This window comes from Gekko japonicus, unplaced genomic scaffold, assembly GCF_001447785.1.
Source record: "Gekko japonicus isolate JY-2015 unplaced genomic scaffold, Gekko_japonicus_V1.1 scaffold1701, whole genome shotgun sequence".
Lineage (NCBI taxonomy): Eukaryota > Metazoa > Chordata > Lepidosauria > Squamata > Gekkonidae > Gekko > Gekko japonicus.
The window spans coordinates 173,450-200,458 of record NW_015167586.1 but is presented as its reverse complement, the minus strand read 5'-3'; the positions used below and the strand labels follow the sequence as shown (position 1 = coordinate 200,458).

At 46.2% G+C, this 27,009-nt stretch overlaps 1 protein-coding gene across 1 annotated transcript; it reads left to right on the top strand.

Annotated features, from left to right (window-relative positions):
- The first annotated feature begins 335 nt into the window (after nt 1-335).
- ATHL1 (ATH1, acid trehalase-like 1 (yeast)) lies at nt 336-26,099 on the top strand. Its single transcript, XM_015413927.1, has 14 exons — nt 336-494; nt 1,468-1,716; nt 4,226-4,436; nt 6,329-6,764; nt 10,093-10,212; nt 12,311-12,442; nt 13,815-13,926; nt 14,977-15,049; nt 16,422-16,558; nt 19,485-19,618; nt 19,969-20,064; nt 20,165-20,262; nt 22,959-23,173; nt 25,798-26,099. Exons 2-14 carry the CDS (start codon nt 1,470-1,472, stop codon nt 25,860-25,862), a joined length of 2,076 nt encoding a protein of 691 aa, XP_015269413.1. The 5' UTR covers nt 336-494; nt 1,468-1,469; the 3' UTR covers nt 25,863-26,099.
- The last annotated feature ends 910 nt before the right edge of the window (nt 26,100-27,009 follow it).

Sequence of the window (27,009 nt, the reverse complement as noted above, 5' to 3'; positions counted from 1 at the left end):
GTCTCCTTTCTCCTTCTAGCCAGAATCGCTGGTTCTAGTAACCCATTTATCTGCTGGTACGGTTAATTATACCTCCCCCCACCCCTTTTCGAGTCTTCCAAGCCATGGCTTGTGGTAGTGAATCTTATCACAACAATAAGGAAGTTTTGCCGGAATAACCGCGGGCGGTGGGGGGTGGTGGAAGCGTGTTCCGTTTTGCAAGGAAGGGGCGACATCTGGCGGTGGGAGTCAATCCAGCCGCCTAAACTTTAACGGAAAAGGAAAACATCTGGCGTAAAAGTTCTCTGTGCCCAGAAATTTCAGTCCCGCAGAATTCAATGCGGCTTCCTCGCAACCAAGTGAAAAGAAGAAGAAGCCATTCCAAGCTGACGCGGAAACAAGCAGGCACTGGAGAGCTCCCAGCGCCAATCTTGTGCATTAAACTGGCGCCCAACAAGACATCAGAGAGACTTCTTCGCGCGGCTCAAAGGAGACGCACCAGCAAGCAAAACAAGGCAAGGCTCAGGAGGAATCCGTCTCCTTTTCCACATCTACGTGTGGTTCCCTCTTCTTTGCTTTCTGCGCCCGTCCGAATGGCTGCTTCGAGTGGGCGGCGGGGAGGGGTTTGCTAGAGGGGAAAAGTCGCTGCACGGGGGTATTGGCCGCCTAGAAGCACTAGGAAGGAAACCCCTCCGAGCTCCGGTTCCTCCGGGCCTCGCTTCTGTCTGCAAACCCCGTGAGGGCTTCTCTTTTACAGCGAGGCGAGGAGCGGCTGCAAAGGACCGATCCCTTCCGCTGAAGTTGACTAATGTCGCCCTCATTGGTAAGGTAAAAGGTAAAGGTCAAGGTTCCCTTGCTCAAAAGCTAGTCGAGTTCATCTCCGTTTCAAAGCCGAAGAGCCAGCGCTGTCCGAAGACGTTTCCGTGGTCATGTGGCCAGCATGACTAAACACCAAGGCGCATGGAATGCTGTTACCTTCCCACTGTCGGTAAGGACAGCCAGTTAAAAGCAACTGAAGCTCGAATTGAGATGGCGTCCGCCTTGTTGGTCTGGAACCAGGGAGTTCTTCTGTGCAGTGTTCCCTCTAAGCTGAGTTAGTGTGAGCTAGCTCACAGTTTTTTAGCCTCCGGCTCACACATTTTTGTCTTCACTTGGGAAGGAGGGCTCCAGAGCAAACGAATTTATGTAGCAGCTAAATCGCTCGCTCACGGCTTTCATGCCAGTAGTTCGCAAAGTAGAACTTTTGCTCATAAGACTCCACAGCGTTAGTTCTGTGTCTGCTTTACTGGCCTTATATTTTTCTAAATATGTCTGTGTTTTAATAAGAGTGTAATAGAAACTCTCCAGATGCAAATCCCCCTACATAAATGTTAAGTATCGTGACTGCCCAAATAACATTCTTGTTCTTAACAAACTATGCCTTGTTCCTAAGGTTATTTTTGAGCCTGAATTTCAGCTGTTTCCCCTTGTTCTGCCCTTGGTATGCAGGGATGGCAACTGAGGATCCCACTGTATTCACCTCTAGCACCCTGCCCTCCGACCCCCGGCTCCTGCCAACAGTGACCAATGCCTATTTGGGCACCCGGGTCTACAGAGACATCCTCCATGCCAATGGGGTGTATAATGGAGCAGTTGGGGACACACACCGGGCTGATATCCCCAGTCCTATCAACGTCCGAATGAGTGTGTCAGCTGAGGACAGCCAGAGTGAGACTTTCTCCCTGGACACCAGGACGGGTATGTGGCCAAAGAATCTTCTGCTTGTTGCATTGATGCAGCAGTGCCATCAGGACTGTGCCCCTGATTAAGGTGACACAGAGTACAGAAATTAGGTGTGTCTGTTTTGTTTTGTTTGTAAAAGAAGCTTCATTTAAAGTAGGGCGCAAAAAAAAAGTGTGCTAGATACAGAGTGTTGAATTAGGTATAGGGGATCTTGAGTTCCAGTCCCCCCTGGGTGACCTTGACCAAATCACCTACCTACCTTGCAAGATTGTTGTATGAAGAAAATGAAAATTCAAGTGATATCACCTTAGAGGGGGAGTAATGTGTTAAAGGGTTTTTTTCCCATGATGAGAAAGCATTTCAAATTTCAGTACAAAATACACAAGATTTGGTGACTATTTTCCACCTTCCTTTATTAGTAGGGGTATTTTTTAGTTCTGTACGGTACCTAATATAATTCTGAGATGTAATAAACTAGGAATAAGTTCTTGAAAAAGAGCAGTTTCTGTCAGAGCTCTCTCAGCCCCACCTACCTCACAGGGTGTCTGTTGTGGAAAGGGGAAGGGAAAGGAGTTTGTAAGCTGCTCTGAGAGACTCCTTTGGGTAGTGAAGGGCGGGGTATAAATACAACCTCTTCTCTCTTCTTATTCTCTACCTGAAGAGCTGCTGTAATTCTGAATGATCTCCAGTCCCCACCTGGAGATTGGAAACAATGGTTGCCCAGGAAATAGCTGGTTTGGAGGGTGGGGTCTATGGCGTACCTGTATGAGGTCCCACCCCTCCTCAAACCCCACCCTCTCCAGGCTCCACCCCTCAAATATCCAGGAATTTCCCAACCTCGAGTTGGCAACCCTATCTCCCTCCCAGGCAACCATCAACCTACCTTTATCTGCCCCTCTGACTCCAGCTTTCCACCTCCTCTTACTCCCTCCTAGAGAGCAGTTGTAATTCAGAGTGATCTCCATCCCCCACCTGGAGATTGGCAACAATGGTTCCCCAGGAGGGAATGGCTGGTTTGGAGGGTGAAGTCTATGGCATTGTCTGAGGTCCCAACCCTCCTCAAACCTCACCCTCTCCAGGCTCCACCCTTCAAATCTCCAGGCATTTCCCAACCTGGAGTTGGCAACTCTATCTCCTTCCCAGCCAAGCATCAACCTGTCAGTATCTGCCCCTCACCCTTCAGCTTTCCATCTCCCCCCCACACACACACCTGCAAGCTCTATTGTGCTCTGAAGCTCTGACTGCTACCTCACATTGGCAGTCATGGGGGGGCATCTCAGCAAGGTATAAGGACACAGAGTCTACCATTTTCTCCAGGGGAACTGATCTCTGCCATCTGGAGAGCAATTGTAATTCTGAGTCATCTAAAGCCCTCACCTGGACATTGGCAACAACGGTTCCCCAGGAGGAAACCTGCAATGGGGACCAAAGCAGCTTACATCATTCTTTTGACTTGCACAACAACCCTGTGAGGTAGGTTATGCTGAAAGTCTTTGACTGGTCCAAAATCACCCAGTCAGCTTCCACAGCAAGAACCTGGGTCTAGCAGACCCTGCTCTGAAGCACTAACTGCTACGCCTAAGGTAGCCAACCTCCAGGTGGAGCCTGAAATTGCCAGGTATCACAACCGAACTCCAGACAACAGATGTCTCTCTCCTACCAACAGCCACTGAGTGAAAAGTTAGTCCCACAGAGGAGCCAAGCAGGCGAAGTGTCTTCCTCAGGAGGGAGAGTGTATTCTGACAGGGAACAATGGCTGGAGTGGGCGGGGAAGAGGAGCAGACCCAGCACCTGACCAATGGCATGCAAGTACTCTTGAGTGGCAGCTGACGGGCCAATGGCTGATGGAGCACACTGTGGGTGTGACTCAGGCAATGCAGCCAGTGGATAGAGACAGCTTCTGAGTGACACATCATGGAGCCAACTGATTTAGGAGCGTGTGGAATGTTCAGAACTAACCTTAACCCACTACTCAATTATATATAAGGAAAGATGGTATTCTGAGCATGTGCACAGATGTCCTTGCCCAAGCAAGGTCTTTAAAAAAGACCCAGAGTGAAATCTTATTTATTTTTTATTTACATTAGTTATAGTCCACCTTTCTCACACTACAGTCAGAACAATGGGGCATTCAATAACCGATGCATTAGGATTTCAGGAGTCAGGAACCACCAAAAAGAACTGAAGCATAGCATAAGTATTAACATTAAGTAGTGCAGAGATTACGTAAGTAGGATCCTACTAACAATAAGCTACAGACAGCAGGATAGACCCCATAGACTCATTTACAAAAGCAAGTTTGTAAAACCATTTTTTTGCAGTGCAGCCCTATTACCTGCGCAGAAAAACTCTCAAGAATAGTTCCATGTTGCATAGTTTGCAGAAAGGTGGAAGCTTTCCTGACCTCCCCGGGCAGGCCACTCCACAAGGCAGGAGCCACAACAGAGGAAGCACATGTGTATGCAGTTGTTGATTTAGAGGACAACTTTTGCAAGACTGAATTCATGTTCTCGCTTGTCTGCAGGAACCTATATCCATACGATCCAGTCCCCTGGTTATACAGCCACACACAGGATCTATGCCCATCGCTCCCTTGTCCACCTTCTGGCCTTCAGCATAACCATCCAGAAGTCACCTCTTCAAACTCAGCCTGTCACCGTGAACCTCCAAGCCCAGTTCGTGCCAAAGAGTCCAGACTTGGACTTGCATAGAGGGACAGATTTCCAGGGAGCTCAGTAAGTATTTTTGCTTAAGTCTCCAAGGGTCCTCCCTCCCACTGGGACTTTGAAGATAGTGGCTGAAGCAACTGGGCATTTCCTGCTGTTTTAAATGAGAACTTGGGCTGAGTGATGGTAAGAACTGAAATCCGAGTCATTTAGGCATGGTCTTGGAAGGTATCTCAAAAGCTCTGTGATTTGGTGCTGCTGTGCCAAATGACCTCATGGGTCACAACCACGGAGGGAGTTTGTCTAGGCCCTGGACAGGGCAGAGCCTCTACTCTTGTCCCTTTCTTGCTACAAGGAGCCATGCCTTTCCACTTGTATGCACGCCATGGGAGGGGGCTAGGTACTCTTTGTTTTTACACAACAATTGGGTATTCAGAGAACCTGATACACAGATTCTTATAAGATTATATCGCCATAAAGATATTTGTCAATTAAAAAAAAAACACCCTCCTGGTGGTGGGTGGGGTAGAGAAAATAGCTGCCACGGTGGCAGGACATCCCAACCCACATGGCGGCCACCCACACTTTGCTGCAGTCTTTCCCAAAAATTTGCAGGAGAACAGGGTTCAAGGTTCAGAATGCTTGGAGAAAAGCCATGGGAGCCTTGTGAGGTGCACAAATATGCTACGATACCATGTGGAAGTGGGGGGAAACAGCTTCCCAACACTATTGAACCAAGGGCAAATAACCAGTGTGGAAATGGCTAAGGACTTTGTGCTAGAGATGTGGAAAAAATGGAAAAATTAGGAAAAAACCCGTCCCCCCCTTTTTTTCCTGAAGCCTTTTTTGTTTTCCCCCCCAAAATTGGAAAAATTGAAAAAAGAAAAGGGAAAAAAATGATTATGGAACATTTTATTTTAACATGATGAATAAAATATTTAAGACAAGGTGTTCAAATATTTTCCAAATCATTTCTAAAAAATATGTATGGTATCAGATTGATCTAATTTCTGTGCACTGAGGACAAGCAAGTCCTAGGTTACCAACTGAACTCTCCAATGCAAGAACAAGATGCATTTCTTTTTTGGGGAGGTGCTATTGTCACAAGAAACGAAAAAGGTTTCAGTTTTGTTTTTGCATGTGGGTGGGTATTCTGTTTATAATAATTGTTTGGATACACTATATTTTTAATATGCTAGTTGTGATCAGTGGTCATTTCGGGGGGATCGCAGGGGATCGCAGTTCCCCTGGGTGAGGTACGGGGGGCGGGGCACATGACGAAGCCACGCCCCCTGCTTCCGGCGGCCCCGCTTCCGGCCCTCATTCAGCCAGGAGGAGGCAAGAAAAGAGGGAGGGTAGGTTGCTTCCTCCCTACCTCTCCCCACCCCTGCCTGCCTGGGGCCAGGGAGGGCCTTCGTGGGGCTTCCTTGCACTCCTGCCGGCCTTGCAGGTCCACCGCCAGGCCCCTCATGGGGCTCGGCAGTGGAGCTGCAAGGCCGGTGGCGGCCGGGACCGTTGGGGGTGGGGTGTGTGGCCTTATGACACACTTCCGGTGATGTCAGATGTGTAGCATATGCTAATGAGTTATGCTAATGAGTTCCCCTAGCTCTTTTTCTACGAAATGACCCCTGGTTGTGATAATTTCATGCCAAGTAAAAATGTCCATAGTAATATTTTATGTTCCTAAAGCAACAGAATGACTTTCAATCTGGAAAAGAAAAAAGAAGTGCTAATGTAGCATTTTTTTTTTCAATTTTTCAGAAAATCTTCATTTTTTCCTGAAAAAAATGGGTTTTTTCCCGAGCTTCAAAATTTCCAAAACATTTACACCTCTAGCTAGATGAGAGCAGAAGCTAACTGAAGGATGAAAGGAATGGTGGCAGCGACAGAAGTCTAGAAATGGAGTTCTCATTCCTTTGATGAGGCTAAGATTCTTCGGCCTTTCATCTTTTCTCCTTTAGCTATCTCTATGGGAAGACCTTGGTCCCAGAGGTGAAGGGTGGCCCCCTGCCTACTGTACATCTGATCTGGACCCCAGTGCCACAGTCAGTGACCCTATCTGGGGACGAGACAGAGAAGAGCTGGGAGTTCCTCACGGCCGTAGCAGAGAGTGAAGAGGACGTGAAAAAGTATTTCCAGGAAGGAAAGTCGCTAATTGATGCTGGCTCCTTGTATGCATATCACACCCAGGCATGGGCGGAGACCTGGGGCGGATGCTGTGTCAAAGCGGATGGGCCTTTCTCATTGAGTCAGGCCATTTATGGGTGCCTCTATTATCTGCTAAGTGCATCCCCTTCCCTGGGCTCTTATGACTTCCAGTTTTCTGGAATCAGCCCTGGAGGCCTCTCGAATGGCACACAGGATGAAGATTACTGGGGCCATGTCTTCTGGGATCAGGTGAGCACTGCTCTTTCCCCCCCTCCCACTACTGTTTCTCACGGCTATAAAGTAGGAAGGGGTCTGAGTTATCCTTGCGTGCCAGTCAGTTCCTTGGTCTCCCTAGCCCAGTCCTGCCTACACCAGGGGTCACCGACCTTTTCGAGCCAGCAGGCACATTTGGGGTTTTGACAAAGAAAAACCAAAAAATAACAGCTGTGCACTGAAAAACCCGCACAAGAGCTTACAAAAAGAGCTTAAAAAAAGAGACTTCAACACAATAAGTAATTCAACATATGTAATCCATCATAGGAAAATACATAAATCCACAATATCCCAAAGGGAAAGAACAAAGTCCTGAATAGCAATCTCTCAGAGGGAAACAATGAAGTCTGGAATAGATGTCCAACACTTTTCCTAGGTATTGATCAGTGTTTCGGACTTCAGGTCCTTCCTCAGGAACTAAATGCTATAAGAATATAGAATACAATCATACTAATAAAATACAAACATTTAAACCACATAATATTTCATGAAATACAAACATTTTTTTACAGCCATTTTCATCTAAAAACTTAATTTATGCTTTAATTTGTAAGTGTTCCCTAGTTTATATAGGAATAACAACCCAGCCTATACGCTTTAGAATTTCAGAGCAGCTTCATCAGGGAATCCTTCCGTTATTACCAACGTTCCATCCCATTTTCCCCACTACACCTTTTGGTCCCATCTGGGGCAACCCGTCACCTACCTCTTTCTGTGGGCTGGAGAACTCTGGGCCAGCCAAGGAAGGGGAACACAATTTGCTGCAGTGGGAAGGTCACAGCGTTCCGTGCGCCTTGGTGTTTAGTCATGCCGGCCACATGACCATGGAAATGTCTTCGGACAGCGCTGGCTCTTCGGCTTTGAAACGGAGATGAGCACCGCAACCTTAGAGTCGGATTCGACTGGCTTTCGAGCAAGGGAACCTTTACCTTTAACTTTAATGTTAACTGGATGCTTTTGTTCTAAAGAAATACAACTACACACCAGGATTGGGTGAATTTGCTTATAATGCTGCTCATTAGCTTGATTTTGCTTCTGATCTCTTAGTTGGTAGTCTGTATTTTATTAGGGTAATAAGAACATAAGAACATAAGAACATAAGAGAAGCCAGTGCTGGATCAGGCCAATGGCCCATCCAGTCCAACACTCTGTGTCACACAGTGGCCAAAAATACCAGGGGCCATCAGGAGGTCCAGCAGTGGGGCCAGGACACTAGAAGACCTCCCACTGTTGACTCCCCCCCCAAGCACCAAGAATACAGTGCATCACCTGCCCCAGAGTCCCTATCTATACCTTGTGGCTAATAGCCACTGATGGACCTCTGCTCCATATGCTTATCCAATTCCTTCTTGAAGCCATCCATGCTTGTAGCCGCCACCACCTCCTGTGGCAGTGAATTCCACGTCTTAATCACTCTTTGGTTGAAGAAGTACTTCCTTTTATCTGGTCTAACCTGACTGCTCAGCAATTTCATGGAGTGCCCACGAGTTCTTGTCTTGTGAGAAAGGGAGAAAAGTACTTCTTGCTCTATCCCATGCACAATCTTATAAACCTCAATCATGTCCCCCCTCAGCCGTTGTTTCTCCAAGCGAAAGTGCCCTAAGCGCTTTAACGTTTCCTCATAGGGAAAGTGTTCCAACCAGTGTTCCCACTAAACTGAGTTAGTGTGAGCTAGCTCACAGTTTTTAGCCTCTGGCTCACAGATTTTTGTCTCAGCTCAGGAAGGAGGGCTCCAGAGCAAACTAATGTATGCAGTAACCAAATCGCTCGCTCACAACTTTAATGCCAGGAGCTCACAAAGTAGAATTTTTGCTCACAAGTCTCACAAGACTCTAGTTCCAGCTCCTGCCAACCTAGCAGTTCGAAAGCAAGAAATTGCAAGTAGATAAATAGGTACCACTTCGGTGGGAAGGTAACAGCGTTCCGTGTGCCTTGGTGTTTAGTCATGCTGGCCACAACCACAGAAATGTCTTTGGACAGCGCTGGCTCTTCGGCTTTGAAACAGAGATGAGCACCACAACCCTACAGTCTGACTCGATTGGCTTTCGAGCAAGGGAACCTTTACCTTTACCTCCACACCCCCTGACATCACAGCTCATTAGCACATTAGGCCAGACCCCCATGTTACCAGAAGTGTCGTTATCCAGCCACACCCACCTTTTGCTTCTTATTCTGTTTACCTTGTTTGTTTTCAAAACCCAGGGCTTTTTTTGTAGCAAGAACTCCTTTGCATGTTAGGCCACACACCCCTAATGTAGCCAATCCTAATGAGTTTCTGCTGTTGGGTGTGGCCTGTTATGCTAATTAGCTCCTGCTGGGCGTGGCCAACTCAGGAGCCAGCAGGAACTCCGTTCCTGTGCGTTCCTGCCCAAAAATAGCCCTGTGGCTAGGTGAACAAGAGTGATGTGTCTCATTCCTGAGCTGAAAGATGTGGGTGGAAAAGGTCACATTCCTTGCTGCTTCCTGGGGAGTACCGGAGCTGCAAGATGGTCCTTGTGGGGCTCTCTAATTGGAGAGGAAATCATGGAAGAATGGCACCCCGGTTCCCACGCACCTCCAGTACTAAGGAGGACCTTGAAGTAGTTCTACGGCCAGCCTTCCACCAGTCTCTCGCCATGACAGGGTGGCATTTGATGGTTAGTTTGTAGAAAAAGAGGTGCAGGAGCTCATTAGCATAACTCATTAGCATAACTTATTTGCATATGCCACACCCCCTGTCATCACCGGAAGTGTGTCAGAAGGCAACACCCACCGCTCCGGCTCCACTGGACTGTTTTGGATTGCTAGCTATTGGGGGGGGGGGTGCAGATCTGTCCTTGCGGAGGAGGGAGAGCTTGTACCTGAAGGTGGGCCGGGGGGGGGGCTCTGCAACTTACCTGGCTATTTCTTGCTCCTCATCGCCTGACTGAGGGCTGCTGGGAGCAGGGGGCAGGGCTTGTTGCATGTGCCCGCCCCCTGAGCTCCTTACTGCTGGAGCTCCGCTCCTGTGCACTCCTGCAGGAAATGACCCCTGGTTTTAATCCCCAGTGAAGACCACCTGTAAGCTTGAGGAAACTGGTGTAGCCACTCCTTTGTCCTAATGACTATGAGCCGCCAGACCCGTAGTTGTGAGAATGTTCTGCAGCATTCACACCTTGGAGAGCAAACGCAACATAGGTTATAGATCACAGAAGACGGGGGTTGAGGTATGGGAACAGGAGTGCTTTCTATATTGTTATCCTCTCACACTTTCAGCGCTGGCTATTTTTATATGTTTTGGGAGGTCCTTGTGTTGTTTTTGAGGCTGTTTGTTTGTTTAACACAGGATACCTGGATGTTCCCAAACATCTTGCTTTTTTACCCAGACATAGCTTGTGCTATCCTTAAATACCGGATCCGAACACTAGGGGGAGCCCTGAAGAATGCGCAGGAGCAAGGATACAAGGTAAGCAGTCACTAGCCCTGCTCAAAGTCTAACGACACACTTCACCTTTTACAGGTCTGCCCCAAATCCTGTCAAACAGATTTGCTCCAGGAGCTCTGTATTGAAACTAAGGTCCCTTTCACACTGTAACCTTTTCCTGATTTGTATCAATTTCTAACCCATCTGTTTCTTTTAAGTGGGGTGGTAATGTTTCTTTTGGGGGCCATGGTGGCTCAGAAGTTAAGACAATGAGCTGCAAGACCAGAAGTTACAACAATGAGCTGCAAGACCAGAAGGCCTGTAGCTTGGCACTCCGAGACCCGAGTGTGCCGCGTGACGGAGTGAGCTCCCGTCTCTAGTTCCAGCTCCTGCCAACCTAGCAGTTCGAAAGCAAGACATTGCAAGTAGATAAATAGGTACCACTTTGGTGGGAAGGTAACAGCGTTCCGTGCGCCTTGGCGTTTAGTCATGCCAGCCACATAACCACGGAAACGTCTTCGGACAGCGCTGGCTCTTCAGCTTTGAAACGGAGATGAGCACCGCAACCCTAGAGTCGGACTCGACTGGCTTTCGAGCAAGGGAAACCCTTTACCGTTACCTTTAATGTCTCTTTGCAGACAGCAGTGAAATCTGTTTGTGAAATGTCCTTAAAACACTCCATCTATTGCGGTGGATGCCACATTTTTCTGCAGTGCCCACTGTTTGTTTTCCTTGTTTGCTTCTTTTTGTTAAAGCTTTGAGCTATGTCAGTATACCATTGTTTTAAGGGAAAGCTTCTACTCATGATTCCTTTCACCTTGCCATGCTGTGCGCAGTGTTACAAATGACTGAAAGAAAACAAGCCGGGAGGGTGGTCCAGTTTAAAGGGAACCAAACCGTTACATAAACAAACCGTAGTTATTCAATGCCAAACTATCAAGAGAATTACTGAAAGGAAATTTAGGGGTGCATATCAGCATCTGGGGTGACTCATTAGGAGGAGTGAGAAAGAGGAGGAGGAGGAGAGGAGATTGGGTTTATACCCCGCCCTTCACTACCCAAAGGAGTCTCAGAGCGGCTTACAAACTCCTCTCCCCTTCCCCTCCCCACAACAGACACCCTGTGAGGTAAAAGAAGAAGAGATTGGATTTATACCCCGCCCTTCACTACCCAAAGGTGTCTCAGAGCAGCTTACAAACTCCTCTCCCTTCCCCTCCCCACAACAGACACCCTGTGAGGTGGGTGGGTCTGAGAGAGCTCTGACAGAAACAGCTCTTTTTCAAGGACAGCTCTTATCAGAACTACGGCTTGCCCAAGGTCGTCCAGCCAGGTGCAAGTGGAGGAGAAGAAGAAGAGGAGATTGGATTTCTACCCCGCCCTTCACTACCCAAAGGTGTCTCAGAGCGGCTTACAAACTCCTCTCCCTTCCCCTCCCCACAACAGACAGACACCCTGTGAGGTAGGTGGGGCTGAGAGAGCTCTTGACAGAAACAGCTCTTTTTCAAGGACAGCTCTTATCAGAACTATGGCTTGCCCAAGGTCGTCCAGCCAGGTGCAAGTGGAGGAGTGGGGAATCAAACCCACTTCTCCCAGATTAGAGTCCGCGCACTTCACCATGACACCAAACTGACTGGCTGGTGTAGTGGTTAACTTAACCCTAACATAAACAAGCAGGTAATTAGCATAACAGTATTCTGAAGGCAAGGGGGGGGGGATTACTTCAGGTGCTACAGAAGCCAGGATTGCAAAATGGCTGGAAGTTGGGGGGAAAGCAAGGGGGCACATACCTCAAAATAGCAAGATATTTATATATGAAACAGTTTTTTTAAAAAAGGCAGGAAAATGGCCAAAGGGAAATAAAGTGGGGAAAAGAGAAGTCGTTTCTCCAAACGACAGTCTGTCATGACTCAGAAGAGCCAAAACAGAAGAGCAACAAAGATTGGATCAGAGCAGAGGTTTTGAAAAATACGGGTGAAGGCTCAGTCATTTCCCGTAGTGCAGGATGAGCAAACTGCATGATCCTGAATAGGAATATCTGGGTTTGAAATTTCCCCTAAAACTGGGAAAGCTTTCTGAATCGGCCTTCCTCTTGCTACCGAGAGCCTCCTTAGCTGTCATCTCCGGGCTTTGATTGTGGCAGGGTGGCAAGTTCCCTTGGGAGAGTGCAGCCACTGGCCGGGAAGTCTGTCCTGAAAAGATCTATGGTGACCAGGAAATCCACATCAATGGAGATGTCGTGCTGGCATTTGAGCAGTATTACCACGTCACGCAGGTACTGTAACTGGGGCATGTCTTGGACCATGCACAAAAGAGGGTGGATGCTCCTGGTTTCAGCCTGTCATCTTTCCAGTCTTAGTCGTAAGTCAGATTCAGGTATCATGCCATGCCATTGGCTGTTGAAAATACCCTGTCCTATACACATGCTTCTCTTGGGTGTTTCTGTTCATGCTTCCCCTAAAACCAGATTATCCTACTGTAGGGGCTTTCCCACACATTCAATTTGCTCTTGATTTTCTTGGCAGTCAATCCACCAGCATTGGAATTGGTTTGGGCAGGGTTCTTCCAGTCATCTGCCCTCCCCCCTTGTGCTTTTTCATAATTGTGGAGTTAGTTTGCTTTCTTCCACACGTGCCTTAAATAATCAGGATTTTCAGGGGAGGCGGCTGTTTTTGGTGGTGTCAGAGCATCCACCCACTTTTAAAACATGTTTTGTGATTTATACCCCCCCTTCACTACCCAAGGGAGTTTCCGAGGGGCTTACAAACTCCTTTCCCTTCCCCTCCCCACAACAGAGACCCCGTGAGGTAGGTGGGGCTGAGAGAGCTCTGACAGAAACTGCTCTTTTTTCAAGAACAGCTCTTATGAGAACTACGGCTTGCCCAAGGTCACCCAGCCAGGTGCAAGTGGAGGAGTGGGGAATCAAACCCGGTTCTCCCAGATTACAGTCCATGCACTTAACCACTACACCAAGTTGGCTTTCTAATAGGCTCTCTATTGATATCATAGCTGCATTTTGTAAAAAAGGCACTAAGTTATCCATAGATATACTGTTGTAATGATAGGTTGAGCAGGTCCTCTGAATTCCCAACTGCCATTTTTTTAAAAGCAAATCCCTATCCTCTTCCCTTGTGAAGGTATGTCTTTTTTCCTTATATCTTCACGAGGGGAAAAACTAGAGACTTTTTTTTTTTAATGAAATTTGGGAGTTCAGAGAACCTGCCCGACCTATCGGTACAAGCAGTGTATTGACATTGCAGTGCCTTTTTAGAAATCAGAAATGAAACCACTCATCTTCAGGATGTGGGAGTGGAGAGGGAGTAGTTTAATGACAACAGTCCGGGCATAAAAAAAAAATGGGTTGGGGGTGCTTGGGAATGGGCGTGGCAAAGAAAACCGATAGAAGAAAACTGGAACAAGGAAAAAGATTACTCAGAGCTGGCTTCCAGAAAAAGATTGGGGGGAAAGTGCTCTCCAAGAAAACAACAAAGTGATAACTAAAGGCACAAAAATGCATGCAGAAATCAGGGGATAAACCGCCGCGGTATGGGGCACGAACTCATGGGGGAAATACCATGGGGGAAAGCCCTAGGACAGGAAGCCATACTCGCTGACCCACTGAGCCCTTCTTACGCGTTTGGTTCCAGGATCTGAAACTGTTCCAGGAGGAAGGAGGCTGGGATGTGGTCCAGGCTGTGGCTCAGTATTGGTGCAGTCGAGTGGAATGGAACTCAGGAGAACAGAGCTACCATATTAATGGTACGTTTGTGAGAGAAGAAGCCCTCTGCTCCTCCAGCAACACCTCTGCCTCTTCCAGATGCACTGTACCTATTTCAGCTGTCTGTCTGCCTGTCGGTACTTGCATTTCTTGCATCAACCGTGTTCCCACCTGAGCAGCCTGGAATTGGCGGAGCAATAAATATGCTTTTCTCATTAAGACACAGAATTCCTGAGGATTGAAAAGGAAAGGCTAAGCAAACCATATTCCGAATGGTAGCGTTAGGGTTCTTTTTGATCTTCTGAGAGAAAGCCAGGGGGTTCCATTGTTGTTTTCTTCACCAGTCCCCAGTTTCTTCTGCTTTGCCTCCTACTGGGTTGTGTGACTGTTGTATTGGGCATTTGCCGAATCTAATGACTGGAACACCAAAAGATGAAATCCTGGGGGATTGTAGGATTCATTCCCCCTTCATTGTTCACCAATAATAATAATAAAATAATAAAAAAATAATAAAAAACTCCGCAGACCCCCTGACATCTTTTCTGGCTTGTGTGTTAGAATCGTCTCCAGGATGTTCTCCTGTGGTTGTCAGCGTCCGCACTTCATTGCACACTGCTTTCCCTTCCTTTGATCATCGGATTTTATGGTCCCTTCTGCATAGATTTATGGCTGTTCAGGGGTGACTTTGCAGTCAGTACAGAGTTCCCCCGAGGTATTTGTAGTTTTGAGCTGCACCTTTTCCTCCCAGTTGAGAAAATGTGGAGTGAATGCTAGACGCAGAACCGCCTATAGATTGGTGGAACCTCAGGAGTGGGGCTGGCTGGCTGGAGTTTCTATTGTCTGCAGAGTTCCTTCTTTCCCTTTACTTAGCAGTAGCAGCCAAAGGACTTATGCAGAATAGACTTATGCAGAAGGTCTCAAAATCTAGCCTTACATGACTCTGCCTTTACTTGGTCAGAATTTAGGATCTCAGTTTACATGCAGGGTCGACAAGCAACCCTACCTGAAGTTGTTCTTTCCTGGCGGCAGTGTGAAAAGGGGGGGGGAAGTGGGTTGTGCTTCCCTTTTTTGAAGTGTCTGCCATCTCCCAGGTGTGATGCCCCCAGATGAATATCATCGTGATGTAGATAACTCTGTTTATACCAACGCCATTGCCCAGAGGAGGTAAGAGATGTGTACAGTCTGACCTTGCTCTCCGGGCTCCTCCAGTCTCTCTCTCTCTCTCGTCTTTCCACTTTGTGCTAAGAGGTGGACTCAGAGGCCTCCGTTAACTGATCATTACCTCCAAAACACTCTGACTAAAAGCTTTCCTCTTGGACAGCCCAGACCTAAATGACTGTTTTAGCTGCAAAAAAAATATATGAAGCAATTCTGTTCAATTTGCATTCAAAGAGCCTTAAAGGACGGGCACAACGATTGCACCCAAGCAGCGTTTTGGGTGCCGGTGAACTACGGGCTGTTGCTGAGCCGGTGCTTGAGGGGTGTCACCGGCAGCTGTTCTAGGGTTTGACTTGTGCTCTTGCATCACAATCAGAACCCTGCCAAGAGGGGATCAGCAGAGGCTGGCACAGATGAGACCATCCAGATGAGGGATAATTATCCTGAAGCCTGGCCACTGTTGGACCCCTTCTCCCCAGTTTTCACAGCACTTGGGGCAATTTGGTCCCTTCCACCCCAGACAGATATGTATTGCCAGTGCTGAGTAATGTAAACAGATGGTATACAAAATTGCCGTCTTGCTTTCCCATACATTAAGTGGGTGTCCATGTCTAATATCAAGTCCAGTTTCAGATGGTTGGATTAAAACTAACAAGGTAAAGGTAAAGGTTCCCTTGCTCGAAAGCCAGTCGAGTCCGACTCCAGGGTTGCAGTGCTCATCTCTATTTCAAAGCCGAAGAGCCAGCGCTGTCCAAAGACGTTTCCGTGGTCATGTGGCCGGCATGACTAAACACCAAGGCGCACGGAATGCTGTTCCCTTCCCACCGAAGTGGTACCTATTGATCTACTTGCAGTTTCTTGCTTTCGAACTAGGTTGGCAGGAGCTGGAACTAGAAACGGGAGCTCACTCCGTCATGCGGCAACGCGGGTCTCGAACTGCTGAACTACGGACCTTCCACGGCCTGCAGTTCAGCATCTTAACTCAATTCTGTTTCTTTCTGTTATCTTTAAAACATTAAAGATGTTGCAGTCATCCCAGTTTGGTGTAGTGGTTAAGTGCGCGGACTCTAATCTGGGAGAACCGGGTTGGATTCCCCACTCCCCCACTCACACCTGCTGGATGACCTTGGGCAAGCCATAGTTCTGATAAGAGCTGTTCTTGAAAAAGAGCAGTTTCTGTCAGAGCTCTCTCAGCCCCACCTACCTCACAGGGTGTCTGTTGTGGGGAGGGGAAGGGAAAGGAGTTTGTAAGCCGCTCTGAGACTCCTTCGGGTAGTGAAGGGCCGGAGGGCATAAGTCCAATCTCCTCCTCCTCCAGTTCTCAGTTTTCTTCTCTATCTAGCCCAACTTTTCTTCTGTTTTCTTTGCTTCTTTCCAGCTTGAATTTTGCCATTGATTTGGGGACTCAGTTGTGCATTCCCACCCCTGAAGAGTGGAAGGAGGTTATGAAGAAGGTCAAGATACCATTCGATAAAAACAGAAGGTTCCACCCAGAGTATGATGGATACTGTCCAGGTGAGTGGCTCTGAGGCAAAGAGGAATCATCAAACTCTGAGGAGATTGGCCTGCTTGGGTTATTTAAAGGGCGATATTGATCTTTGCTCACTGGAAGAACTTCAATATAGGTCAGTGTTCATATAATGATTGTGATATAATAAGCATCAGCCAATTTGTCAAGTGCTCGTCTCACATGTAGATGCAGGTCCAGGGAGAGGACAGGACTCTTGCTTAGAGGAGCGATCACTAATGTAGGGTAACTGTTATGTTTTTTACTGTTATGTACGCGGACCGCCACTAGGGGTCCGCGGCACGGGCAGGAGCTTGGCTCCCTTGAACAATAGGAACATAGGATCCTAGTTCCCCCCAGCCCCAAATAATAGCCTCTTTGGCGGGAAATTCAAAGCCTCCAATGGACTAGGGGTGTGCTGGGTGGGAGTGTATATAGTTGGCCTTGCAGGGCCGTTTTAGTTAGTCTGATGCTAAGTACAATAAACGTGTGCAAACGCATGTCTGTATAGGAAGGAGTCCTATATTAACAAACAATAACCACCATGCCCAGCTCCAACACCTCCTTAGAGATGGACTCTTAAGATTTAATGGTAGCATAGCCAGCTAGGCACAAGAATTCAGCCTTGGAGATCAGTTACCCATCAATCAGACAGTATTTAAACAAGAAATAGTTTTATTTATCACAGAACTTAACACAGACTACAGAAAGTACTGAAAACAAGAAAACACCTATGGCCCTCTGTGGCCCTTACTAAACATTAAAGATCTACATAATTACCAGAATGATCCATAGTCCAGAAGCATCAGCATAAAGTCCAGTTAAGTTTCATCTTTGTGCCAGTATGCAGCCATGTGTTGAGCTGCAACCCAGGATCCTTTGTCTGCCAGCCACATGGCAGAAACAAAGCATGTCAGAATAAGTCCACAGACAGTAGATAGCAAGAACAGATTTGCAAGCAGAAAATCTGAGCTCATGTCTTTGTTTTCAGACTAATAAAGGGCAATTTCAGGATTCAAATGACCCCGGGCCAGGAGCCAATGAACACGATCTGAAATTGTCCAAGGGTCTTGAGTGGTCAGTAGTATTGAAGCCACACCTGCAGAATGTGATTCCAAACCCTAACCACTCCCTCTAACCACTCCTCCATGTGGTACGTGACTCCTGGCAGCTAGGCCTAACTAGGCTCCAGTAGGTCTGCCAGAAGTGTGAAACATGTGTCGTTATATGGCATGGCAATTGAGCAAATGGTCAGGCATAGGAAGCTAGAACACCAGGGGGTGAGAGCAAAAGGCATTCCAAGGGGAAACATGATGCTACATAACATTCAAAGGGAGACATGAGGCCTACAGGAATTAATATTTCTATACAATGTCGTCATCCAAGTCCTCCATGCGGCGAACCCAGTACTTTTCAGAAACAAAACCAAAAACCTGTCTCCCCGCAGACCTCCAATCTGGCAATACTTTAGAGCTGTGCTTTTGTACTGTCTCGATGTAGCCCTAGATCATTGGTGGAGGAGGACTGGGCGTAGAGACCAGCATACCTCCTCTAAGCCAACCTTTCCTGCATCCTTTAAACTGGGAGGAGGGACGAATGGGGAAGGGACTGGTCTTGGAAAGTGTGCCCTGCCCAAAACAAATCTTATGCCCACTTCACAGCAAACCTGCCACAGGCCACTGTGCTCAAGCAGGGTGTTTCTCAGCTGCAGCTAGCCGAAGCAGTGCAGCCATTGTCTCCAGAGTTGGCTCCAAGAAGACAGTGTTCTAATCCAAGTAAGGAGATCCATATGCAAATTTGCCTTTCTAGGGGTTTTATCATTTGCTGAGAAAATGGGATAAGTGTCCTGTGTGCATCCTGATGTGATCCCTCGGCATCGTGTAACTTTCAGTGGGATGTACATTTGGGTTCCAATCCCTATGCACGTCCAACTACACATTTCACTGGCTATATTTGTTTCTAGCAAAATTTGGAGTACTGGTTTTTGTTGGAAATGTATGAGTTGCAAGGTCTAATCCAGTCATTATAGGGTTAACCTGTTTATCTTCTATGCTATTGTTTAGATTGACCTGGAAGGGAAACTTGGCTCAGAGCCAATGGGAGGAGAGCCCGGGGAAAATCTTAGTCTGTTTACTAAACCATTGGTTACTGGTTTCAGGTGACTTCCTTCTAGGGGTCAAGAAGAAGGCGGATTCTCCATTGTTGTGTGACTAAGTTTGTGTCTGTAAGCATGCAAAGATGTAGGTCTGGATAGCTCTTTTGTTTGTAGGTTTCCTGTGTACCTTTTACCCTTAAAAATAAAGATTTTTACAAAGAAAGAAATGTCTCCTCTCCAGTGAAGCAAAGATCCATTGCAAACTCTGAGTATTTAAGTAGCCCTCCCCCCCGGTCCAAAACAGTCCAGTGGCACTTTTAAGACCAAGTTTTATTCAGGTACAAGCTCTCCCTCCTCTGCAAGGGCAGATCTGCACGTCCCCCACCCCAATAGCTAGGAATCCAAAACAGTCCAGGGGAGTCTGAGCGGTGGGTGTTGCCTTCTGACTTCCGGTGATGGCAGGGGGTGTGGCATATGCAAATAAGTTATGCTAATGAGTTATGCCAATGAGCTCCTGCACCTCTTTTTCTGCGAAATGGCCCCTGGTTGAACCCATCATCGTTTTGTGTTCGAAGGTAATGTGTCTGTCATAATTGGTCTGGCCCATCTAAAAAGCTGTTGTCCAGGGTTGCCATCTTTCTTTCTGGCAGGGTTGCCATCTTTCTTTCTGGCAGTTCGGCTGGTGAAGATTTTTCCCAGCCTACAGATGCAGTAGTGGAGGAAGCTGTTGTCATGAAGCTACTTCATTATGGTCCTGAGATCTAAAAGTCATACTTTCAGTACCATTCATCAGCAGTAACTAATCTATGCATGCATCTTTCCTCTCTGTTCTTTCTTAGGTGAGCAGGTGAAACAAGCCGATGTTATCTTGCTTGGATTCCCTCTCCTGTATCCCATGGATTCTGAAGTGAGAAGGAATGACCTGGAAATGTATGAACCTGTGACTGACCCTACAGGGCCAGCCATGACCTGGGTAAATGACTGCGTTTGCGCAGGGAGAAAGCCAAACTCTCATGGCATGAAGAGGCTGGATCTTAACATGGATTTGTTACCAAGAGATGCCTGTTGTGGGCAATGCTCCCTCTAAGCTGTGGAGTTTTGTGAGCAAAAATTCTACTTTGTGAGCTACCGGCATTAAAGTTGTGAGCGAGCTATTTGGCTACAGCATAAATTAGTTTGCTCTGGAGCCCTCCTTCCTGAGCTGAGACAAAAATGTGTGAGCCAGAGGCTAAAAAACTGTGAGCCAGCTCACACTCACTCAGCTTCGAGGGAACACTGATTGTGGGTATGCAAGTAATAGGATTGTTCCCTTTCTCCCACCAGAGCATGTTTGCTGTTGGTTGGCTGGAGCTGAAGGATCCGGAAAGAGCACAACAACTGCTGAGCAAGTGCTTCAGCAACATTACCGAACCATTCAAGGTTAGTCAGGTGGGAAAAAAAAATTTTGTCACTCTCTTCTCATTTCAAGTACCAAATGGCGTCTTTAAAAATGCTTCTTCATTTTTTCTAACTCACTCAGATATGGGTCGAGAACTCTGATGGATCAGGAGCAGTCAATTTCCTGACAGGAATGGGTGGATTCCTCCAAGCCATCCTTTTTGGATACACTGGGTTCAGGTGCAAATAATGTTAATCATTATTCATGACTCTGTCAGCTTCTACAGTAACTCTCAGACGCAATAAGTCCTTTAACAGGTTTTATTTGGAAAGTCAGGAAAGTTGCATTAAAGTTGAAACTCTTTGACAGAACTGAAGATTATTACAAAGTACGGAACTACGAGACCTCTGGTCCAGCCCTCATTCATACATCATGATTACATAGCATGTTGACAGGTTAATACAGTTCAATTAAAATGGTGAGAATGTTTATCATTTGATACTCTCTCGAAGGCCATGAGAAATAGGAACAGCGGAGATTCTTTCTGGCCTCTATGGAGGAGGCACCCTTTCACAGTGTTACAATAGTGCAGCTAATCTAAAGTGCACACAGACATGTCTCAATCACTCCTCCCTCAGGAATGTCAGAGGAGGATCCTTGGGATACATTGCCATCAGGTGCTACATGAGACTTGGGATCTACAAGCGGGGAGGAAATAGCAAGTGCAACGAAAATAGAATTCAGCCTAGCAAAGATATGTACATCAGAGAGCCACAATGACAAGTACAATGATCCATTGGGCCAGGCAAGGGTCCTATTCTGACAGACTCGCAAGTCCCTGGGAATAAACAAGATGGCTGATGTTCTCGGAAAGGTTTCTCTGCATATCAGAGTCTGTGTACAACCTATATAGCTTTCCTGTGGTCTCTCTGCAATAACCATTGCAGTTAGAAAAACATACATATCCTCCCTGTTCTCCCTGTCCCAGTCCCTGGTGTGCTCTTCATGCTGAGGAAAACGTGTGGTTATTTCACCCATCTCACCCAGAATTCAGGCCAAGACAAGTTAACAGCCCTCATAGAAAGAGCTTTTGTCTTTGGAGTAGAGCTCGTTCTGTAATTCAGTCTTACCTTGTGTGTCTTTTATTCTCTATAAGAAGAATGTCCTCTTTTCCCCTCTAATGCTGTGGTCTCTGATTTATTTCCAATTAATGTGTGTGGCTGCATGGCTGTAGCCACAAAGTTTATTCCCACTAGCAAGGACTACCCCCTGATGCAAAAAGCAGCTGAGTCAATACTGACTAGGGCTTCTGACACCACAGAAAATATGTCAAATGATACCATCTGTAGGGTGAGAACAAGCCCTGTTTCTTTAGAAAGGCATGCAGGAAATGGCCAAAATAACCCAAAATAGGCCCTGCACAGAGAAAAGTTCATTTGTGGCACATGAAGAGGAGGAGATAGGTCCTACGGAGGATGGTTCCCAGTTTGGTTTCTGCCCTCTTTGTTTACTTTTTCAGCTATGTTTGTGATGCCCTGCAGTTTTTGCAAGGTAGGTAGGCTTTGTGTGTTGCAAAAGTTATAAATCTATTTATGTACACACACATTTTCTATCACACATATATGTATATTATTATTACTAATATTAAAAAGCAGAAGGTAACTGTTATTACAAAATTAAGTCAGCAAGACCGACAGCTGAGGCAGTTCATTTCTCTATTAGCTGAGGCTAGGAGTGTGCGTTCAGCCTATACCAAGATGAAAAAATGTCCAAAAATACCTTTTTGGTATTTTCCAGATATTTTTTCAGCCAGATATAGAGCCCAGTATTTATTCGGGTGTCCAAAAATGGCTGCCCCAAAAAGTCCTAAAAATATTCAGGGTTTTTTTTGGGACTGCCAGATAGCTGAAGGTAAAGGGATTGCAGTCCCTTTAAATGCCTTCTAGGTGAACTCATGGTTTGCAAGAGGCATTTAAAGGAACAGCAATCCCTTTAAATGCATTCCCCCTCCCTCCATTGGAAACTATGGAGGATGGAGGCGGCTCTCTTGGGCAGCCCAGTTTAAACTGAAAAAAATTAGGAATCCCAAATATTTCCCGAATCTAAATAGCATACCAGTATTGGGATTTGGGAATATTGGGAAATGTCAAAATGTTTCAGGTTCAATATACCTAAACCCCAAAAAATACCAGGGTTTTTTGCACACCCCTAGCTGAGCCACTTCTATGTAGCTCTAGCTGTGCTTCTACTTTCCATAGTCCAGTTTGGCTATCCATTCTGTATGGTTGGACCCCCAACAGAGGGTGGAGCAGAGGGAGGTCTGGTGGGAACGGTACTTCCCTACCTTTCCCAAAAAGGCTTCTTCTGCTTCCTCTGTATGCTACCATAAGGAGAGTGCATTCTGGGATAGCTGAAGTTAAAAAATGAATTCAGATTATTCACTGAAGATTTCCCTTTACAATAAGAATACATATAGGGATATGGATCTCTCTCTTTTAGCTAATCTGTGAAGGGCCATGTAGAGTGACGGTAACTGAGACATCATCACTGCCCACTGTAATTTGGAAGCAGAGGTATAAGGTCTCATGCCACAGTACACTTCCAGCCCTTATCAGATGCTAGAAATTAAATCATGGAAAATACATGGGAAAATGCTCTCTACCGTTCAGATATGGCCCTTGGGCTTAGGTAAATCGATTGATGAAATTCTCACCTACTTTCTGTGTTTGTGTCTGTCATGCATCCACCTTAGGAACAAGGTTGTTCTTGGGAGATGCCTCATCAAAAGAGCAGAGAAACCTTGAAACCAGTGCTAGGAAACTGCTTGTTCCAACAGCTCTTTCCCACTCATCATTACTTGAAGCTTAAGAAAGGTCGCACATTTTTGAGACAAAATGAATAAATCTGACCATTGATTCTTTTTCACATTCTCTAGGATCACCAAAAACCACCTGAACTTTGACCCTATTTGCCCTGACAACACAAAAAAGCTAAAGATCACTGGAGTGTGTTACCTGGGAAGCAAACTGACCTTCACGTTCACCAAAGAAAATGTCACCATTGAAGTGACTAGGTCCTCCGATGAACCACAGTCCTCCAGTCTGGAGGCTGTGCTGGCCACAACACAGCAGCACTTTCCCTTACGAGAAGGTACAGCTTCATCAAGATCTGTAATATTGATATTGCATGACTTTTACCTTGACTTGGACGGCCCAGGCTAGCCCAATATTGTCAGATTTCAGAAGCTAAGCAGGGTCATAAGAACATAAGAGATGCCAATGTTGGATCAGGCCAAAGGCCCATCCAGTCCAACACACTGTCACACAGTGGCCAGAAATACCAGGGGCCATCAGGAGGTCCACCAGTGGGGCCAGGACATTAGAAGCCCTCCCACTGTTGACCCCCCCCAAGCACCAAGATGACAGAGCATCACTTGCCCCAAGATGACAGAGCATCACTTGTGGCTAATAGCCACTGATGGACCTCTGCTCCATATGCTTATCTAATTCCCTTTTGAAGCCGTCCATGCTTGTAGCCGCCACCACTTCCTGTGGCAGTGAATTCCAAGTGTTAATCACTCTTTGGGTGAAGAAGTACAAACATGTGGACAAGGTGGATCCAATAGATATTGTTTACCTTGACTTCCAGAAAGCTTTTGATAAAGTTCTTCATCAAAGGCTCCTAAGTAAGCTCAAAAATCATGGGATAAAAGGACAAATCCTTTTATGGATCAAAAACTGGCTAATAAATAGAAAACAGAGAGTGAGTATAAATGGGCAGTTCTCTCAGTGGAGGGGGGTAAGCAGTGGGGTACCGCAGGGATCAGTACTTGGTCCACTGCTTTTTAACTTGTTCATTAATGATTTGGAGTTGGGAGTAAGCAGTGAAGTGGCTAAATTTGCGGATGATACGAAGTTGTTCAGGGTGGTGAAAACCAGTGAGGATTGTGAGGCACTCCAAAGGGATCTGTCAAAGATGGGCAAGTGGGCGTCAACATGGCAAATGGGGTTCAATGTGGCCAAGTGCAAGGTGATGCACATTGGAGCCAAAAATCCTAAATATAAATACACATTGATGGGGTCTGAACTGGCAGAGACAGATCAAGAGAGAGATCTTGGAGTTGTAGTAGATAACTCACTGAAAATGTCGAGACAGTGTGTGACTGCAATAAAGAAGGCCAATGCTATGCTGGGGATTATTAGGAAGGGTATTGTAAACAGATCAGCCAATATCATAATGCCGCTATATAAATCAATGGTGCGACCTCATCTGGAATACTGTGTGCAATTCTGGTCACCACACCTTAAAAAGGATATTATAGCTTTGGAAAAAGTGCAGAAAAGGGCAACTCGAATGATAAAAGGGTTGGAACACTTTCCCTATGAGGAAAGGTTAAAGCGCTTAGGGCTCTTTAGCTTGGAGAAAAGACGACTGAGGGGTGACATGATCGAGGTTTATAAGATTATGCATGGGAAAGAGCAGGTAGAGAAAGAGGTACTTTTCTCCCTTTCTCACAATACAAGAACTCGTGGGCACTCCATGAAATTGCTGAGCGGTCGAGTTAGAACGGATAAAAGGAAGTACTTCTTCACCCAAAGAGTGATTAACACTTGGAATTCACTGCCACAGGAGGTGGCGGCAGCTACATCCTTGGTTAGTACTTAGATGGGGGACTTCCAAGGAAGTCCAGGGTTGCTACGCGGAGGCAGGCCATGGCAAACCATTTCTGTTCCTCTCTTGCCTTGAAAACCCTACAGGGTTGCCATGAGTCAACTGCAACTTGATGGCACCAACATGACTTTTAACAGAGTGGGATCTAATTCCATGGAGTTATGCCAATGAATAGCTAGCTGGAGTTATACAAACTAATGTCAGAATTTTTTGGGGGGGGGGGGGGGGGGGGACAGAACTGCAGAGAGAGAGGGGCTCAGTGGGCAAACGTCCCTAGTCGTTCCGAGCCCCAAAGAGCTGGGCAGGACGGGTGATTTGTTTTCATAGATTCCATGGCTGGTAAACATTTGTCTGTGCCTCCTTGGAGGTTCTTGGCAAGCCCTTGAGAATGGCAGGGAAATAAGATGTTGGGTTGAAGTGGGCAAATAGTGTAGGAGGTATTGGTCAAGTGACTTGGTCAAGAGAACTAAGGAACAGTGAGGCACACTCCTCCAGCAGCTCATGCACCTTCTCATGGGGCAAGGGCTCATGTGGGCTGGATCTTTCGTTGCATTCCTGGGAAACCCAACAAAGCCTATAAACTATACCATTTGGACGTTTTGCCATTTACTGATGGTTTCCAGTCCGAAATGCTAGTGCTGTGATTCACTGAAAGAATTACACGGGCCAGCTTTTAGACACGGAGCCTATGTGCACACCCAGCCTACTCAGCCCAGTTTCCTAAAAGTAAGTTACTTATTTATTTACTCCATTTATACTCTGCCTTTCCGCCTAGTGGGGACTCAGAGTGCCTGATGTAATTTTCTCCTCCGTTTCATCTGTTCAACCATTCTGTGAGGAAGGTTAGACTGAGCGTCACTGGCCTGGCCCAAGGCTGCCGAGCAACCTTCCATGGCAGAGTGGGGGGTTCACGCGTGAGTCACAGGACCCTAATCTGATGCTAAATGATACAGGCTGACTCTAGGGGTAAGCTAAAATGTAGAACTAGCTTGTAGAAACTGCAACCCAAGAAAGCTGTTTGAACTCTTTATTGCATTTTAGACTGAAAACAAAACAACCCGAGAAAGAGTTGACAGTTTGTGTGTGTGTGTTTTCTATTTCAGGGCAGAGTGTTACCTTCCCTACAGCTGGTGGCTGGATCCAGAAAACACCTGTTAAAATATTTTAAGCCCAACGTGTTTTACTTTTCATTGCAAGTATCAGAAACACCCAGCCACAGAAGCATGGCACAGGACAGGGGGCCTTCATGCTAAATGGGAAGGAGTCCTGTGTCTTGGCTGCATTCATTGTGTATTTAAGCAACCTGATCAAGTGGGAGTTGATTTGAAATCTGACCACTCTTACCACATCTGCCATGTAGCTTCTTTCACTCTGTGAGTAGGTGTTTGAAACCTGGGTTGTGGACAACAGGAAGGAAATGGTGCTTCCTTTTAAGGGAAACAGGAGTCCCCGAAGGAATTTTAGGGTCTGCTCTAATGTTTAGTTTACTGCAAGTTTATAAAAACACAAGACGAGTATAGTATTTATTAGTGGCAAATTGTGATTATTCTACTTGCCAGTATTTCTGAGGCTTGCCAGTGTTCTAAGTGCTGCTATCATGTGAGTGTTGTAGGCACCTGTTGGCTAGTCGTATATAGATGATGGTAACAATATTAAAGCAAGTCCAAGAAACGATGCAAAAACCGGAAACCTGTGTGAGTACTGCACTACAAAAATAGTTTAAGTATTTAAAGTGACAGTGTAATAATCCAGAGGCACTTTACAGCATTTTGCCCTTCTAAGAATCATTTGGAACCTTATACAGTGACTTATTGATATGTACCAGTTGAGACATGGACTAGAGGCATTGCATTTCTTCATCTTCGTTCGAAATGGTAGAACATGCCGGAGATTGTCATTAACATCTCATCAATTTGCTTATTTTTGTACTTACCTTTCTGAAATGTTGATTGTGTGTATATTTGCACTCTGGATTATTACACTGTCACTTGAAATACTTAAACTATTTTTGTAGCACAGTACGCACACAGGTTTCCGGTTTTTGGATCGTTTCTTGGACCTGTTGGCTAGTGCCTGTGCATTTTTCCCGGTAAAATCCTTGCCATGTTTAGCATTTGCAAATCCTGTTATCATAATTTTCGATTTATATATTTCAGCTGTAAAAACAGATTGTCACGTTGCTGCCGTCAGAAATGTGACCAATTATACTGCCAGTAGCAAAAACTCATGTAAAATTCCCTAATAGTCAACGTATCTAAGGAAATTTCGTGGTGAAGGCCACTTGCTTCTTGCATTTCTGATATTATTTTTCACAA

Coding starts and splice junctions, on each gene's coding strand:
- ATHL1 (XM_015413927.1), top strand. CDS start 1,470: ATGGCAACTGAGGATCCCACTGTATTCACCTCTAGCACCCTGCCCTCC. Junction 6,765..10,092: donor GCCATGTCTTCTGGGATCAG/GTGAGCACTGCT, acceptor TGTTTAACACAG/GATACCTGGATGTTCCCAAA. Junction 13,927..14,976: donor ACAGAGCTACCATATTAATG/GTACGTTTGTGA, acceptor GCCATCTCCCAG/GTGTGATGCCCCCAGATGAA.